The following is a 15,315-nucleotide window of genomic DNA, read 5'->3' on the forward strand; positions in this document are numbered from 1 at the left end:
AACTAAAAAGAGGGCTACCATATGATCCAGCAATCCCATTCCTGAGCATATATCTGGAGAAAATTGTAATTCGAAAAGATGCATGCACCCCAATGTTCACAGCAGCTCTATTTACAACAGCCAAGACATGAAAGCAACTTAAGGGTCCATCAACAGATGAATGGATAAAGAAAATGTGGTACAGATAGACAATAGAATATTACTCGGCCATGAAAAAGGATGAAATAATGAAAGAATGAAATAATTCCATTTGTAGCAACACGGATGGACCTAGAGATTATCATACTAAGTGAAGTAAGTCAAAGACAAATATCATATGATATTGCTTATGTGTGGAATATAAAAAAAATGATGCAAAGAACTTACTTACAAAGCAGAAATAGACACACAGCTATACAAAATAAATGCATGGTTACCAAAGGGGAAAGGGGAGAGGGATAAATTAGGAGTTTGGGATTAAAATATACAAACTACTATCATGTATAAAATAGGTAACCAACAAGGGCCTATTGTATAGCACAGGGAGCTATACTCAATATATTGTAATAACCTATAACCACTTTGCTGTACACCAGAAACCAACACAGCACTGTAAATCAACTACATTTCAATAAAAAAAAATTTTTTTAATTTAAAAACTGATGCCCACGAGTCTTCCCCAGAGATTCTGAATTAATTAGACTTGAGTGAGACCTGGCCTCTCTCTCAATTTTTTACCCAAGTCAGGTAAAGAAACACTGTCCAGAGTGTATGGAGATGGCAGAGGCCCTCGGAAAGAGGAATTAAGGAGATAGAAGAAAAGGTGGGTGTGACGCCCTGGAAGCCAAGTCAAGAAAGTGTTTCAAGAGGAGGGAGGGATGAACGATGCTGAATCTTGCTGAGGCTCAGGGCAATGAGGATGGAGAGGTGGCCACGGGGTTCATTAAAATAGCGGTCTCTGGTGACCCTGACAGGAACGGCTTTGGAGGAGGGGAGGGGTGAGGAGGGCAGTGAGAAGGGGAGATCACATGCAGAGATATGTCCTTGGGAAAGTTCCACCGGACCTAAGAGCAGAGAAGCAAGGTGAGAGCTGGAAGGCTACTTTGGATTTAGGAAGTTTCTTTTTCATTTGTTTTTGTTTTATTTTTTCTCTCTGAGTCTCAATGTGCTGACATTTTTTGCACAAGTGCATTCTTCTCTGCATCATTTGCTTTTTAAGATGAGTGACAAAAAGACATATTCTGATGTTGATGAGGATGTTCCCACGTGGAGAAAGAAAAGGATGTTATAGAAGAGGGGGTATAGTTGCAGGAGGACTTGCAGAAGTTGGAGAGGAAAAGCCATTAAGGACCCTAAACTAATGAAACTGTAATTCTCCTTCAAATGCCAGGTGTCTTCATTTTTCATTGCTCAGGGGAGGTAATATGCCCTAAAAATCACAGAATGGCTAGACAGGAATGGAACATAAAGATCATCTTGTCCAGTGTCCACTATTAGTCCACTGCCAAATCCCCTGTGTCCTTTCCCATTCATGGTCTTCCTGACAACCTCCACTGAAAGGGAATTTCTACACCTCTTCACTACATCCACCCTACTCCTCACAACTCCTCACAACTCTACGGTTTATGATCTCTTTGAATACTCCTTGAGCTGAGACAGAATCTATTTTCCTGTATTTCAATCCACTGGCTCTGGTTCCATACCTTCCGGATACAAGGAACATGTCTAATCCCTCTTCTATGTCTTTCAAACATTGGGAAACAATTAACTCTTTCTCCACTCTTAGTAATCCCATATGCCCCAAACCAAATCTGTTCTTTTTACATGTGCTGAAAAATAGGTCCCTATTCTAGAAACTATCTAGACAGGGGCTACCAATCAACCCAGCTGTTCTTTAATATGATGAAGGTATAGACAAGCATATTGCAGTAAAAGTTACACCCATAGATATACAGATTACCCACAATAACCCTCATTTCCAAGAAACCAGAATGTCTCTGGGTGATTTCTACTTCTAGGTTTGGGCTTGATCCATTTAATTCTTAAGCACTAATTTAATTCTTCTCCTCTCCATCCTGTCCCCCAATCCCAGTAGAGAAGAGCTCCCACTCTCCCCCGACACACATACACACACCCTACATATGCACACTGAGAGTCTCAGCAGAATACTGACCATTTACTATTAAGCACACCTGTTATTAAGCACACCTTGTGATGGTTCTCATGGCAGTCAAGTTTTCAGTAAGTTCTACATCATAAATTTGGATTAATTTTCTGCAAACTTCATTCAACAAAACTCCAAAGTCAAAAGAGAAAACCAAATGTTTATATACCCAAAGAGAAATTTTTAAAATGCAATTATAAATTAATTTAAAAGCACAGCTACAAAAAAACAGGCTTAGATTAAAATTAAAGTAACCCTTGGATTATGGAGTCACTGCTAAAACTCAGTGAAAACTGGGATACGTTATCCCAACAGAGAAGTTTGGAGTATTCATGCCAAATATTACATGAGCTGTTATTCTTCTAGTCTTAATTTAAAACATTCCAACCACTAGGTGTAAAAGGGACCCAGCACAAAAGAGTATTGGCAAAGTGCCTCAAATCACACTAAACTAGAGTAAAACAATTTTAAAGCCATTATTTTAATTAATGCAAAATGCTCATAGTAGGCCCTGAAATATTTACTGAATGAATAAACTGCATTACATTGGAGTCAAAGGGTACACCCCACCCAAAAAGGAAAAAACTATTATAGATATAACCCCAGATTCATATACATGAATTTAATTCTAGTACAAAAGGTTGATGTAGAGGATTAAAAGTACTGCTTAAAATCTCTTTAAAGGAAAAATTTTTTTTGAAAAATTGGTAATCAACCACTTGCATGACGATCAATGGATTCAGAGCAACTTCAAGAGCTTTAGCTATCTACTTTCATAGGTTTTTGGAAACACAAACAGTTTTGAGTATATTCAATAGGTTATGTTTATATCTAACATTAAATTTCACCATATCAATGAAATTTGACAAGTGTACCCAGGAAAAGACAACTTGTTTATGGCAAATATCTTTTATGTGTGTTACACTCTGGAAAACTGGGTGTGTGCAGAGGGAGATAAAGTTCATTAAATTAATTACACAATATAATAAATGTAGGTTAAAGAACCTGCTATAAAAGTACTCCTGAATGTCTCAAAATTAAAGAAAACTATACTGCAGTTAAATTAAAAATGGCTTCCCTAGCCTCCTCTTACCCAATCAAAAGAAGAGAAAGAACGCTCTACAGCACATAAAATCATATTTCTTATAGCCCATATATAATCACTTTCAAATGGTTCACTCCTTAATTTTAGAAAACTTTGTTTAAAAAAACAAGCAACTCAAAAGCTTATTTAGGGACTCCCCTGGTGGCACAGTGGTTAAGAATCCACCTGCCAATGCAGGGGACACAGGTTTGAGCCCTGGTCCAAGAAGATCCCACATGCTGCGGAGCAACTAAGCCCGTGTGCCACAGCTACAGAACCTGCGCTGTAGAGTCCGCGAGCCACAACCACTGAGCCCAAACGCCACAACTACTGAAGCCCGCGTGCCTAGAGCCTGTGCTCCACAACAAGAGAAGCCACCGCAGTGAGAAGCCCACGCACCGCAACGAAGAGTAGCCCCTGCTCATCGCAACTAGAGAAAGCCCGCGCTCATCAACGAAGACCCAAAGCAGTCAAAAATAAATAAATAAATTTATTTTTTTTAAAAAAAGCTTATTTAAAAATTATTTATTTTGGCTAATTTACATAGGTTAAATTCCAAGTCATTCCAGTGCAATAAACTTATGGAACCACAGGAAGATAGTCTGTCTAAAAAATCAGAACCAGGAGATGCACCAACTACAAGGACAGGCCAGGACCACATTATCAGACCCCTGTGATGGCAGACACAGAAGACTCAAGAGGTAGAGGCATTTACTAAGGCACTTCCCTCCCCTCATCTTGCTGGGAGGCCAAAAATGTAAATTTCTACGTGCTATGCTTTCCTCACAATGGGTATATACACTGCTCTGGCACATCTCATTTCTTAGGCCTGTTTATTCTAGAGCACTGTCTCCCAACCTCAGTACTATTGACATTTAGAGCCCAGGGATTATTTGTTATGGTGGAGCTGTCCTGTGAATTGCTCCACCACAGGTTGTTTAGCTGCATCTCCGATTTCTACCCAGTAGATGCCAGTAGGACACCCCTCCCCTAGTTGTGACAACCAAAAGAGTCTCCAGACATTGCTAAATGTCCCCTGGAGGTTGAGGGCAAAATTGCTCCTGGTTGAGAACCACTGTTCTAAAGCACTGATTCTTGGCTACACACTGGAAGGACTTGAGGACTTTTGAAAAATACTGATTCCAAGTCTCACCCTATCCTACCCTCCCCTACCTCCCAAGATTTTGATTTAATTCATTTGGGCTAGGTGCTGGGTATCTGAATTTTTGAAAGCCAGGAGATTCTAAAATATGCAGCCTAGTGTGAGAATCTCTGCCCTAGAGTGTATCAATGATATCAAGGAAGTCCCTAAATCAATTTAAGGCAACACAAAAATGCATTATGTTCCTCCAAATTAGAGTATTCTTATCTTGGTATTAGAATCTACATAATTACAGTAAACCAAAAAAAGGTAGAGGAAATGGAAAAAGGTTAACTGTAACTCTGATCTGCCAACTTCTTTTTCCTTTTGACTGGACAGGAACTACAGCATAAACATTTACTTGAATCTTAACACTGTATCTGCCAATACTGCGCAGTTGGGGTGATTTAGAAACAAAGCTTCACAGATAGGAAAAACAGGACTATGTCCTCACAGGGTAACAACGCCAGCTGTACAATGAAGAAACTTTGGAGCTGCCATCTCTTTAATGAGCACCAGTAAACCGGCCTTGGAGAAATGCTGAGTTCATTAAAAATAATAAACAAGCAAACAAACCATCTGTGGGCTGGAAAGACAGAGAACCCGCAGGGGAACTGAAATCAAGCCCTTCCTCGGGGGGGCTCATCTTTGCAGTAGATGACATTACCAGGGACCTACCTGGAGCTGACAGCAAAGTTTGAGTCCTATGCAAAAACTCCAAGGCCATGAACAGCCCAAATTCTTCCCTCCTCCCCTTACACCTCTGTGTCCTCTGCCAGCCTCAGTATGTTCCACAACACTGGGCTTAGTTCCAATTTTTGCAGAGAATGGCATGGCACTGCCCCGGAGGGCACTATTCCCCTAACTGCCTGGTCTCTGGCTGTGGCTTTCCCGTCAACCATGTGCCAACCAACTGGCTGTGCTAACAGATTGACTGCTGTTCTTTAATTTGGAAAACCGCAAGTAGACATATGCACACAAACATTATAGTGATTCTTCTCCCAGTTCAGGAAGGACACTAACCAGCAATTTGTATACTGAGTGTTAACAATGTGTACAGTTGTAAAGGAGATGTCAGTACTATCCCCATTTGGTACATAAGGTTATTGAGGCTTATGCACTTTAAGAAACTTATCCAAGGTAAAGCCAGGACTTGGACCCATTTCTCTCTGGCACCAAAGCCCATGGTCTTAACCACCACAAAATGCTGCCTCCCCTGGTTCTCCAAAAAGAACCTAAATCAATGACTTGAACACCACCCATTAAAAGTGTTTGAAGTTCTCAATGATTTGGGTTGGAAATGCTAGGTTAGGAGAAAGTTTCCCAGATATAGAGAGGATGTGTGATATCTAGTTTCATCCCAGACTCCATCAACAAGACCACAGGACACTGTGTATGTCTTTGAACTTGCCCAAAATTAATCCTGGAGTTCAGCTTTGACTCCTCACAATCACCATGCTTTACTGATTCTCCTTTGAAGTCTCTCCCTAATGCTCTATTGTCCTTGCTCAGATTCTCTCATTTCTCACTCTTGGATTTGCAAGTGCCTCTGGCTCAAAACAGCTCACATAACTGCAACCCATCTTGCACACAGATGTCAAATCTTCTTTCAGTTCTGCTTTCAAGTTGTCCCTCTTCTGCTAAAAAATCTGCAAGAGTTCCCCTTTGTGACGCTCCCAACTCTTCTGCACACCTCTGAAGGCTCCTGCCATCCAGAATTCTCCTCACTATTTCCCACTACACAACCTCAAAACTCTAGTCGGACCAACTTCCACTACCTCCCCCAAACACTCTCTGCTCACACTAACCTCTGTGACCTGGATCTAAGAGTCCCATTCTCCATGTCTGAATCAAGACCCATGTCGCTCACTTTGAATCCTTTATTGCATTTATTTATTCATAGATAGTTAGATAGATAGATAGATAGATAGATAGATAGATAGATGTTAAAAATTGTCTAAGGCAAAACTACCCTACTGAGACCTCTCATCTTTGAATCTGGGGTGCTCCCCTTCCTCCCCCCAAATTTATTAAGCAGTGCCAAGCATTGTTTTTGGCGCTAGAGATAGATCAGTGAGTCTAAGAGATAAAGTTCCCTGTACTCCTGGCATGTTCCTTCTCCAGATTTCCTGGGACTTTTATGGCCAAATCCACCTCTCCCAAAGATGCCAGGACCATACACATTAATGTTCAAATGAGTTTAGTAAATGCTATGTGCTATATCTAGTATGAAAATGAGAAGTCCCACATAATAGAGCACCACTTATTCGTCAAAGAAACCTGTTTGTGTTCATGAGAGAGAAAAAGGAAAAAAAAATTGTATAGGACATATCTCCTGAGAAAAACTGCTTTACCACTAGTTTGTAAGTTCCCAAAGGGCATGGACTATTGCTGTGTGTATTAATTCAGTCCACAGCTGTTACTAAATGGTTACTATGAGACAGATCCTGTCCCACTTGCTGGAGATCCATGGGTGAACAAAACAAACACAGGCCATTCATAACCATTATGCTACAATTGCCACTACTGTATTGTAGGCTAATTGCATTTGAACAAATTATTCAACAGTGTGGAGTAATTATTATTCTACAGTGTAGAAAATTTAACTTGATTTTGCCCTTAACTCCAACCTAATATACAAATACCTGGCACATAGTAAGCACTCAAGTATTTGTTGAATAAATGAATCAGCCAAGCTAGACGCATGAAAATGTTTCATGTGCTTTAGCTTTGTCTCCCCAGAGTATGAACTTCTTAAGCACAAGGATCACGTTCTGTTTATTTGTACCAACTAAAACCACCCCATCGTAGGGCTGCTTCGTAATATACAATCTCAGAATTTAAAAGAAGCATACATGTCTCTGTAGATGACATGATCTTATATACAGAAGATCCTAAAGATTCCACCTAAAGACTATTAGAACTAATAAACTCAGTAAGGTTGCAGGATACATAGTCAATACGCAAAAATCAGTTGCATTTCCAAACACTAACCATGAACTATACAAAATAGAAATTAAGAAAATGTTTATAGTATCATCAAAAAATAAAATACTTGGGAATAAACCTAACCAAAGAGGTGAGAGAACTTTACACTAAAAACTATAAGTCACTGATGAAAGAAACTGAAGAAGATGCAAATAAATGGCAAGATATCCTGCACTCATAGAATGGAAGAATTAAAATTGTTAAAATTTCCATATTACCCAAAGCCATCTATAGATTCAATGCAATCCCTATAAAGATTGCAGGGGCATTTTTTACAGAAATAGGAAAAAAACAATCCTAAAATTCATATGCAACCACAAAAAAAACCCAAATTGCCAAAGCAGTCCTGAGAAAGAAGACAAAGCTGGAGGCATCACACTTCCATATTACATATATTACAAAGCTGTAGTAATCAAAACAATATGATAGTGGCATAAAAACAGACACATAGATCAATGGAACAGAATAGACAGCCCAGAAATAAACCCATGCATATATAGTCAACTAATATTTGACAAGAGAGCCAAGAATATTCAATGGGGAAAAGACAGTCTCTGCAATAAATGGTGCTGGAAACTGGATAGTCACATGCAAAAGAATGAAACTGGACCCCTATCTGACACCACTCACAGAATGGATTAAATGTAAGATTTAAAACTAAACACAGAGTAAAACTCCTTAACATTGGCCGTAGCAATGATCTCATGGGTATGACACCAAAAGCGCAAGCAAGGAAAGCAAAGATAAACAAGTGGGACTACATCAAACTAAAAAGCTTCTGCACGGCAACAGAAACGATCAACAAAAATGAAAAGGCAGTCTATGGAATGGAAGAAAATATTTGCAAACCACATATCTGATAAGTTTTGTTGATATCCATATATATATATATGGAACTCATATAACTTAGTAAAAACAATAATCTGACTTTTTTAGTGGGGGGCATACTGCATGGCACATGGGATTTTAGTTCCCCGACCAGGGATTGAACCCATACCCCCTGAAGTGGAAGCGCAGAGTCTTAACCACTGGACCACAAGGGAAGTCCCAATAATCTGATTTTTAAATGGGAAAAGGAATTGAATAAACATTTTTCCAAAGAAGACATTTAAATAGCCAACAGGTACATGAAAAAAGTACTCAATATCACTAATCATCAGGAAATTGCAAATCAAAACCACAATGAGAGATCACCTCCCACCTGTCAGAATGGCTATCATCAGAAAGACAAGATACTGCTGACAGGATATGGAGAAAAGGGAAGGCTTGTGCACTGCTGGTGGGAATGTAAATTGGTGCAGCCACTGTAGAAAACGGTATGAAGGTTCCTCAAAAAATGAAAATCAGAACTACTATATGACCAAGCAATTCCACTTCTGGGTTATATCAAAAGAAATGAAATTATCTCAGAGAGATATCTGCACCCCCATGTTCACTGCAGCATTATCTACAATAGTCAAGACATGGAAACAACCTAAGTGTCCATCAATGCATGATGGGTAAAGAAAATGATTCAGCCATAAAAAAGAAAATCCTGCCATTTGCAACAACTGGAATGGAACTCGAGGGCCTTAAGCTAATGAAATAAGTCAGGCAGGGAAAGACAAATACTGTATGATGTCACTTATGCATAGAATCCAAAAAACCCCAAACTCAGAAACAGAGAGTGGTTGCCAGAGGGGAGGGGGTGGAGGAGGGAATAGGTGAAGGTAATCAAAGGGTATAAACCTCCAATTATAAGATGAATAAATCATGGAGATATACAGCATGGTGACTAAATTTAACAATACTGTATTGTATATTCGAGACAGCGGATCTTAAAAGTTCTCACCACATGAAAAAAATTATAACTATATGAAGTGATAGATGCATTAACCAAGCTTATTGTGGCAAACGTTTTGCAATATATACGTATATAAAATCACTACATTGAATACCTTAAGCTCACACAATGTTAGATACCATATATACCTCAATAAAACTAGGAAAAAAAGAAAAGAAGCATACATTGTCTGTACTTTAATGAAGTTATTAAAGGTGCTGAGAATTCTATTAAATCAATCACAGGTTAATAAGGCAGCTCCCATATTCTAGAGTGTATTAAACTTCAGCAAGTGCTGCACCCTCCCCTGTTGTAGGACACCTGTAGAATAAAACAAAATGGTAAAACCTGTGCCTACTATGGGATCCTTCAGGAAGCCTCAGCACCCTGGCAGGTCTGGCAATAGTGGTCTCCCCACTCTCCTCTCTCTTTCCACCCGCACCCTGGCCCCGAAAGAAGCTGCTCCAAGCCTTGTGCCTTTTATAAACTGAGCGCTCCCAGCCAGACTTCCAATTGTCTTTAAGGTTTCCGGAAAAATCCTTTGAGACTGGCTGATTTCAAAAAGTGGACTTTTAAAATAAGTAGAAAATAATTTTCTCTGGAAATTTTAAGTAGCTTTGAAATCAAACATAAATTATTGACCTTGAACTAACTATGACAAAAAATGACAAATACAAAGCTCTCCACTCTTATCCAATTGTTCTGGAAAGTTCCTGGAGTATTGTCAACCATTTTTACTTTATGTAATATCCTTTCAATATATTTAACCCCTTTTAATATTGAAGCCAAAATAAAGATTATAATTACAATCAAAACAAGTATTTGTCCTGGTTTTTATTGAATAGCCTTTTTTCCAAGTACAGATTGTCCCAATTAACTTTATTTTCTCTTTAAAGATTTGTATCCTGCTTAGTGTCTACAGAACTTTAACTTACCCCATTTGCCTTTAGGTTCCCTCTGCCCTTTGATATTCTTTCACATTCTTATTTCCCAAACTTGACAAGTTCTTACTCTTCCCTGTTAACAAATCTGTTCCCTGTGGCGATTACATTTTAGCTCTTGAGAATGTTACTTAAGCTTCTTAACCCAAACCACCGCTTCCCACTGAAATAGCTTTCCTTTTTCTGTAATGATAAAAGTAAGACATTTTCTTTATAAACATTACAGTATGCTGAACACTTACTAGTTACTGTGTGCCAAGTGAACTAAGTACTATATATATATATATATATATTTTTTTTTTTTTTTTTGTGGTACGCGGGCTCTCACTGTTGTGGCCTCTCCCGTTGTGGAGCACAGGCTCCGGACGCACAGGCTCAGCGGCCATGGCTCACGGGCCCAGCCGCTCCGCGGCATGGGGGGTCCTCCCGGACCTGGGCATGAACCCGTGTCCCCTGCATCGGCAGGCGGACGCTCAACCACTGCGCCACCAGGGAAGCCCAGTACCTTACATTTTTTACTCTGATTTTAATCCTCACAATATGAGGTCAGTGCCATGATGAGTTCCACTGCACAGAGAAAGAGAGGTTAAGCAAAATGTCAAGGTCATGACACTAGGAAGGAGCAGAGCCAGGATTTGAATCAAGCTCTCTGTTTCCAAACCCTGGCTCAAACAAAAAATAATTTAAAAAACAAAATAAAACAAACAACAAATACAAACTCTAGCTCAAGCTGCTGTGTCAAACTATAGTATCCTTCCCAATCTTTCCCCAGTTAGAATCACTGATAACATTGGTTTTTTCCTTCCAAAGTTTTTCCCCAGATTTATTGATATATAATTGATATATACATTGTATTAGGTTAAGATGTACAACACAGTGATTTTATAAATGTGTAGATTGCAAGATGATTACCACAATAAGGTTACTTAACACTTCCATCACCTCACAGTTACAAATTTTTTCTTTTTTATGGTGGGAACTTCTTAAATCTACTCTCTTAGCAACTTTCAGATATACTATATCGTATTGTGGACTACAGTAAGCATGCTGTACATTACATCCCCAGAATTTATTCATCTTATAACTGGAAGTTTGTGTCCTTTGACCACCTTCACTAGTTTCCCCCACCTCCCTCTTCCAAAATTTTAAATGTCAAACAAGCATGCTTACTCCTTTTCTCAATGCCTTCACTCTTACCTAAAAAAATATCATATTACACACATTAGTTTGGAATTCAATAATGTATCATGAGCAACGTTCAAAGTGAATACATAGGTCTTTTTCTTCCTGTCATGGCTCAACACTAGTCCACCATGGGGCAGTGTCATAACTAATTTAAGTTTAGTTAATCTAGGTTTGGTTAAACTTGATGATCATTTAGGCTGTTTCCAATCCTTTTCTGTTACATGTAATATTGCAGTGGATATCCTAAGAATACATTTGAGCATAACACATTCGTGCATGTGTCCAATTATTACCTGAAGATGAATTCCTAGAAGTGGAATGGCAGGGTCAAAAGATATATGTGTTTCAAATTTTGATACATATTGCCAGACTGCTCCCCAGAAAGTCACCAATTTGCAATCTTATCAATAGTGTTTGAGATTGAGAATGCCCCTGTTTGTCCACTTTCCCCCCAACCCTGGGCCTTATCAAACTCTGCCTATCAGAAAAGTGGAAGTAACACCCCAAAGCACAAAGATCTAGTACAGCTCTGCATTAGCCAACATTTTGCCCTTGATAAACATAATGCCTGGGTTCCCACTGAAAATGTTCTAGATAAGAATTCCATTTACACTCATTCTGAGTTATAATTACAGGGTTATCAGCTAGTGCTATTTTCAATAGTCCATATTATGATGCTACATCTATTTTGTAACAGCACGACAAAAAGAGCTCAGGGGAAAAAAAAAAGAAAGAAATACAAAGGATGCAAAAGAAGAATTCTTTTGGAGGGAAGGACAGGTACTTCAAGGATATGATGGAAACTGGATGAAGAAATACTTTGCAAGGAGGAAGCCAGTTCTGTACTTTGCAATCATCCCGGAGAAGCAACAGATGTAACATTCTGCCGAACCTCAAAAGGACCACAGGTCTGTACATACTTGTATTCTTCTGCTTAATACCCAAACTCCACAAACCTGAGCTTTGTTCCTCCTCCCTCCTCCCTGAATCAACACCCACAAGGTCCCTGCATCAGCACTTCTTACTAATATTACTGCACTTTTGCTAATCACCTTATTTTCCCCTTCTATTGATATAAAAGGGTTCATGCATTAGACTCATACTCATTTTACCTTTCAAAATTCACGTTGCCATTTACTCCTTTTGTTTCCTTTAAAACAAACACCAACCAAAGCTGGTTATATTTAAGCCTTTGGAGTACAGCGTTTTTGGATCTTGGAGAAAGGAGAAGGGGAAGGAAAAGGAGAAGGAAAGGAAGGGTGAACCCCTGCTCTCAGAGCATTTTCATCAGCTCTAAGACTAGGCTTTAGCCCAGCCAGGTTTGGTTCTCTGTGTTCTCCAAGCTTTGAGACCTTCCTCCTCTCTACTGTGGAGAGCTGGAATCCTCTAGGGGGCGCTGCCCTGCTTTGCCTTCCCCAGTGGAGTGTCTTCTGCTGGGGTTACTGTCCTAGGGAGAGGTTCCATTTCCATGAGTGAGCACCAGGCTCCCTCCCCTCGGGGCCCTCCCAGGATGGGCCCCCTGCCTTTCCAGTCTTCATGCAGTGCCTACCAGAGACAGAGCCAGCTCCAGTGCCCCCGGGGACATCTTGGGGGAGAGGAGCGTGGAGGAGTGACATCTATTTCCCAACCTCTACAAAGGCATCTGAGTTCTGAGATACAATTAGCCCCAGTGCAGCTAGGGATTTCTGTTACTCTGTGAAATCCATCTCCTTGGGGAAGAAAATGTCTCCCCACAAAAGAAGCCAAAGATGGACAAAGAAAGGGAAAAGAAGAGCCATTTGCTGAACATGCCAGGTGTTTTATTCATGTCATCCCAGTTAGGCCTCCCACCATCCTGTGTGCCTGGTTTTCTTTCTTTCCACTTTCCATGGGAAAACAATGACTTAAAAGAAGTGAAGTAACTTGACAGGCAAGGCCTCACACCTGTGAAGCATTAGAGCTGAAATTCAGGTAATGGCCCACCCTAGGTTTCTTGGGTCCACACATAACTCCCATCAAGCCCGAGAGCAGAACTTTCCAACCTGAGGCCTGCAGATCCCTAGCAGCCCCCGAGTGGGCTCTGGGGGCATCAGAATGTCCTGAGACTGGGGTGCTGTGCCTTTTGTTGGGGGGGGGTGTCACCAAATGACCCCACTTGGTCTCCTTTGCCCCTCCCACAGTCTGAGCACTGATGCTTCAATCAGGTGTAGAACTGCCCACCCTTGCTCTTACCCTAATTCCTCTACTGTTATCTTTTCATTAGTCTGAGGAGCCATCTTGTTCACATATTATTTAAACAACTCTTGAAAGGGTATCACTTTCGGAGAATGTGCTGGAATGAACCATGGCTATCCTGGGTCACCACGCCTCACCCCCCTCAAACTTTCATCAGATGCTCAGAAGGGTTCATAACCAAAAAAAGTTGAAAACTAGTGAGGAGCACGCCCACAAAGTCTTTTCTTCCTGTAAGAAAGAAAGACAAAATATGCTGCTAAATAGACCGCTAAGTGTGTTGCAAGGGCTTCCGTTCAGAGATACAGGGGCACCCACAGATGAAGTGGCCACATGTCATCCTGGTCCAATAAAACTATTATTTGCCACTCAGGGTGAGAAAAACCGAATACTTAGGCATGTTACAGAGGCTTTTAATCCAGAGGAAGGAAGCTGTGGTTTTAGTTGAGGAAACTGCAGCAGAGGTCTTTGATCTTTGCATTTCGCAAAAAGCAACTGAAAATGTAAATAACTGTCTCCTTCAATACTGGTTGACAGCTAACAAGAAGCAGTTTTAACCATTTTATTACACACATGCACAACTACTTTTGTTTTTCAGCTAGGTAAATGATAGCTGGAAAGAAAATAAGTCAGCTTCTTTGGGGCACAGAGGGGCACACTGGCTCAGACAGCCTGCCAGTGCACTATTGGAACAGTCTTAAGAGAAACCAAAAAAGCTAAGACAGCCAAGAACATTTATTAAGTGCCAACTGTTTAAGACCTACTCACAAGGCCACCCCTGATGTAATGGAAGCCTTTTGGTGCCAAGAGGCAGGAGAGGGCAGCCTGCGTGATGTACTGCACACCAGCTGAGAAACTAAAAATTAAAGGTGGCGGAAGAGTGGTGGAGAGAAAAATACAGGAGATTTGTATGAATTAAACAGAAAGCGAGAAACAGGTGTGAGGGGCTAGACTTGCCAATGCCAAACCCCTGGGAAATGACGCAGGTTACCGTAAAAGAATTTGCAGGTAGCAGGTTGTGAGAACATCAGCAGGACAGGAGGGAAAGCTGTCGTTTGCACTGACGCTGTCATTTCATGACTCAAGTGTGCCTTAGAGCTCTGCAATATTCACTTAATAATATTCTTTTACTGTCAATTATCAGTTGGGCATGATGCACAAAATACCACGTGTTGAGTCATGAGTTACAGTCCTCCTCTGCAAGTTAAGGAGGTTGGAATCAGCTTCTAAATTCTGTAATTCTAAGTGAACTGGCATTAGTATTTCTGAAGGTGCTGTTTGTGACTTGATTTCTCCTTGAAAAGGGGCTCTTCAGTAAATGAATGTGTGTTTTTAAATTACATGTGCAGACTCTAAAGGAGAGTAGTAGCTGATGATAAACACAGTGTGGCTGTAAAACTCTGGCTTGTTTCAAGACTGCTTCAATGCGAAAGTAACAACTATATTTTCATCATTAAATTAGAATAAGAATCATTTCCAAATAAGTCTTGAAGGGCATCTACATACATATACACGCACACTTACTAAAATACATCGTATTTTGATTCAATTGATTGCAGGATACACAATTTAATAGCAGGAGTTTTAGGGGAAGGACTACAACATTACAATGCATCTCCAATTAGAATCGTTAAAAAAATGAAAAATAGCCAACTTAGAATGAAAGATTATGGTATGAATGGATAAAGATGGATGCTTAACTAGATGTGTCTATCCACTTTTCTGGAAATTTTCTCAACGAGGGACCCCTAGCAGAAGCTATGCATCTGTGTGTTTGGCTCCATCCTGACACTGAAAACA

General features: G+C 40.1%; 1 protein-coding gene across 2 annotated transcripts in view; it reads right to left on the minus strand.

Moving 5' to 3' along the window:
* TNFAIP8 (TNF alpha induced protein 8) overlaps window positions 1-15,315 on the minus strand; it is a 123,302-nt gene that overhangs the window by 73,272 nt on the left and 34,715 nt on the right. Inside the window, exon 1 of one of the 2 annotated variants that reach the window (XM_082835291.1) lies at window positions 5,047-5,147. The exons of the other annotated variant lie outside the window; for it this stretch is intronic. Coding sequence (XP_082691417.1) covers window positions 5,047-5,095 — 49 coding nt within the window. The 5' untranslated portion in view covers window positions 5,096-5,147. Of the gene's footprint in view, window positions 1-5,046; window positions 5,148-15,315 lie in introns of those variants that run through there. 2 annotated transcript variants of the gene reach the window in all.

This window comes from Leucopleurus acutus (assembly GCF_964270905.1).
Source record: "Leucopleurus acutus genome assembly, chromosome: 3".
NCBI classification, from domain to species: domain Eukaryota; kingdom Metazoa; phylum Chordata; class Mammalia; order Artiodactyla; family Delphinidae; genus Leucopleurus; species Leucopleurus acutus.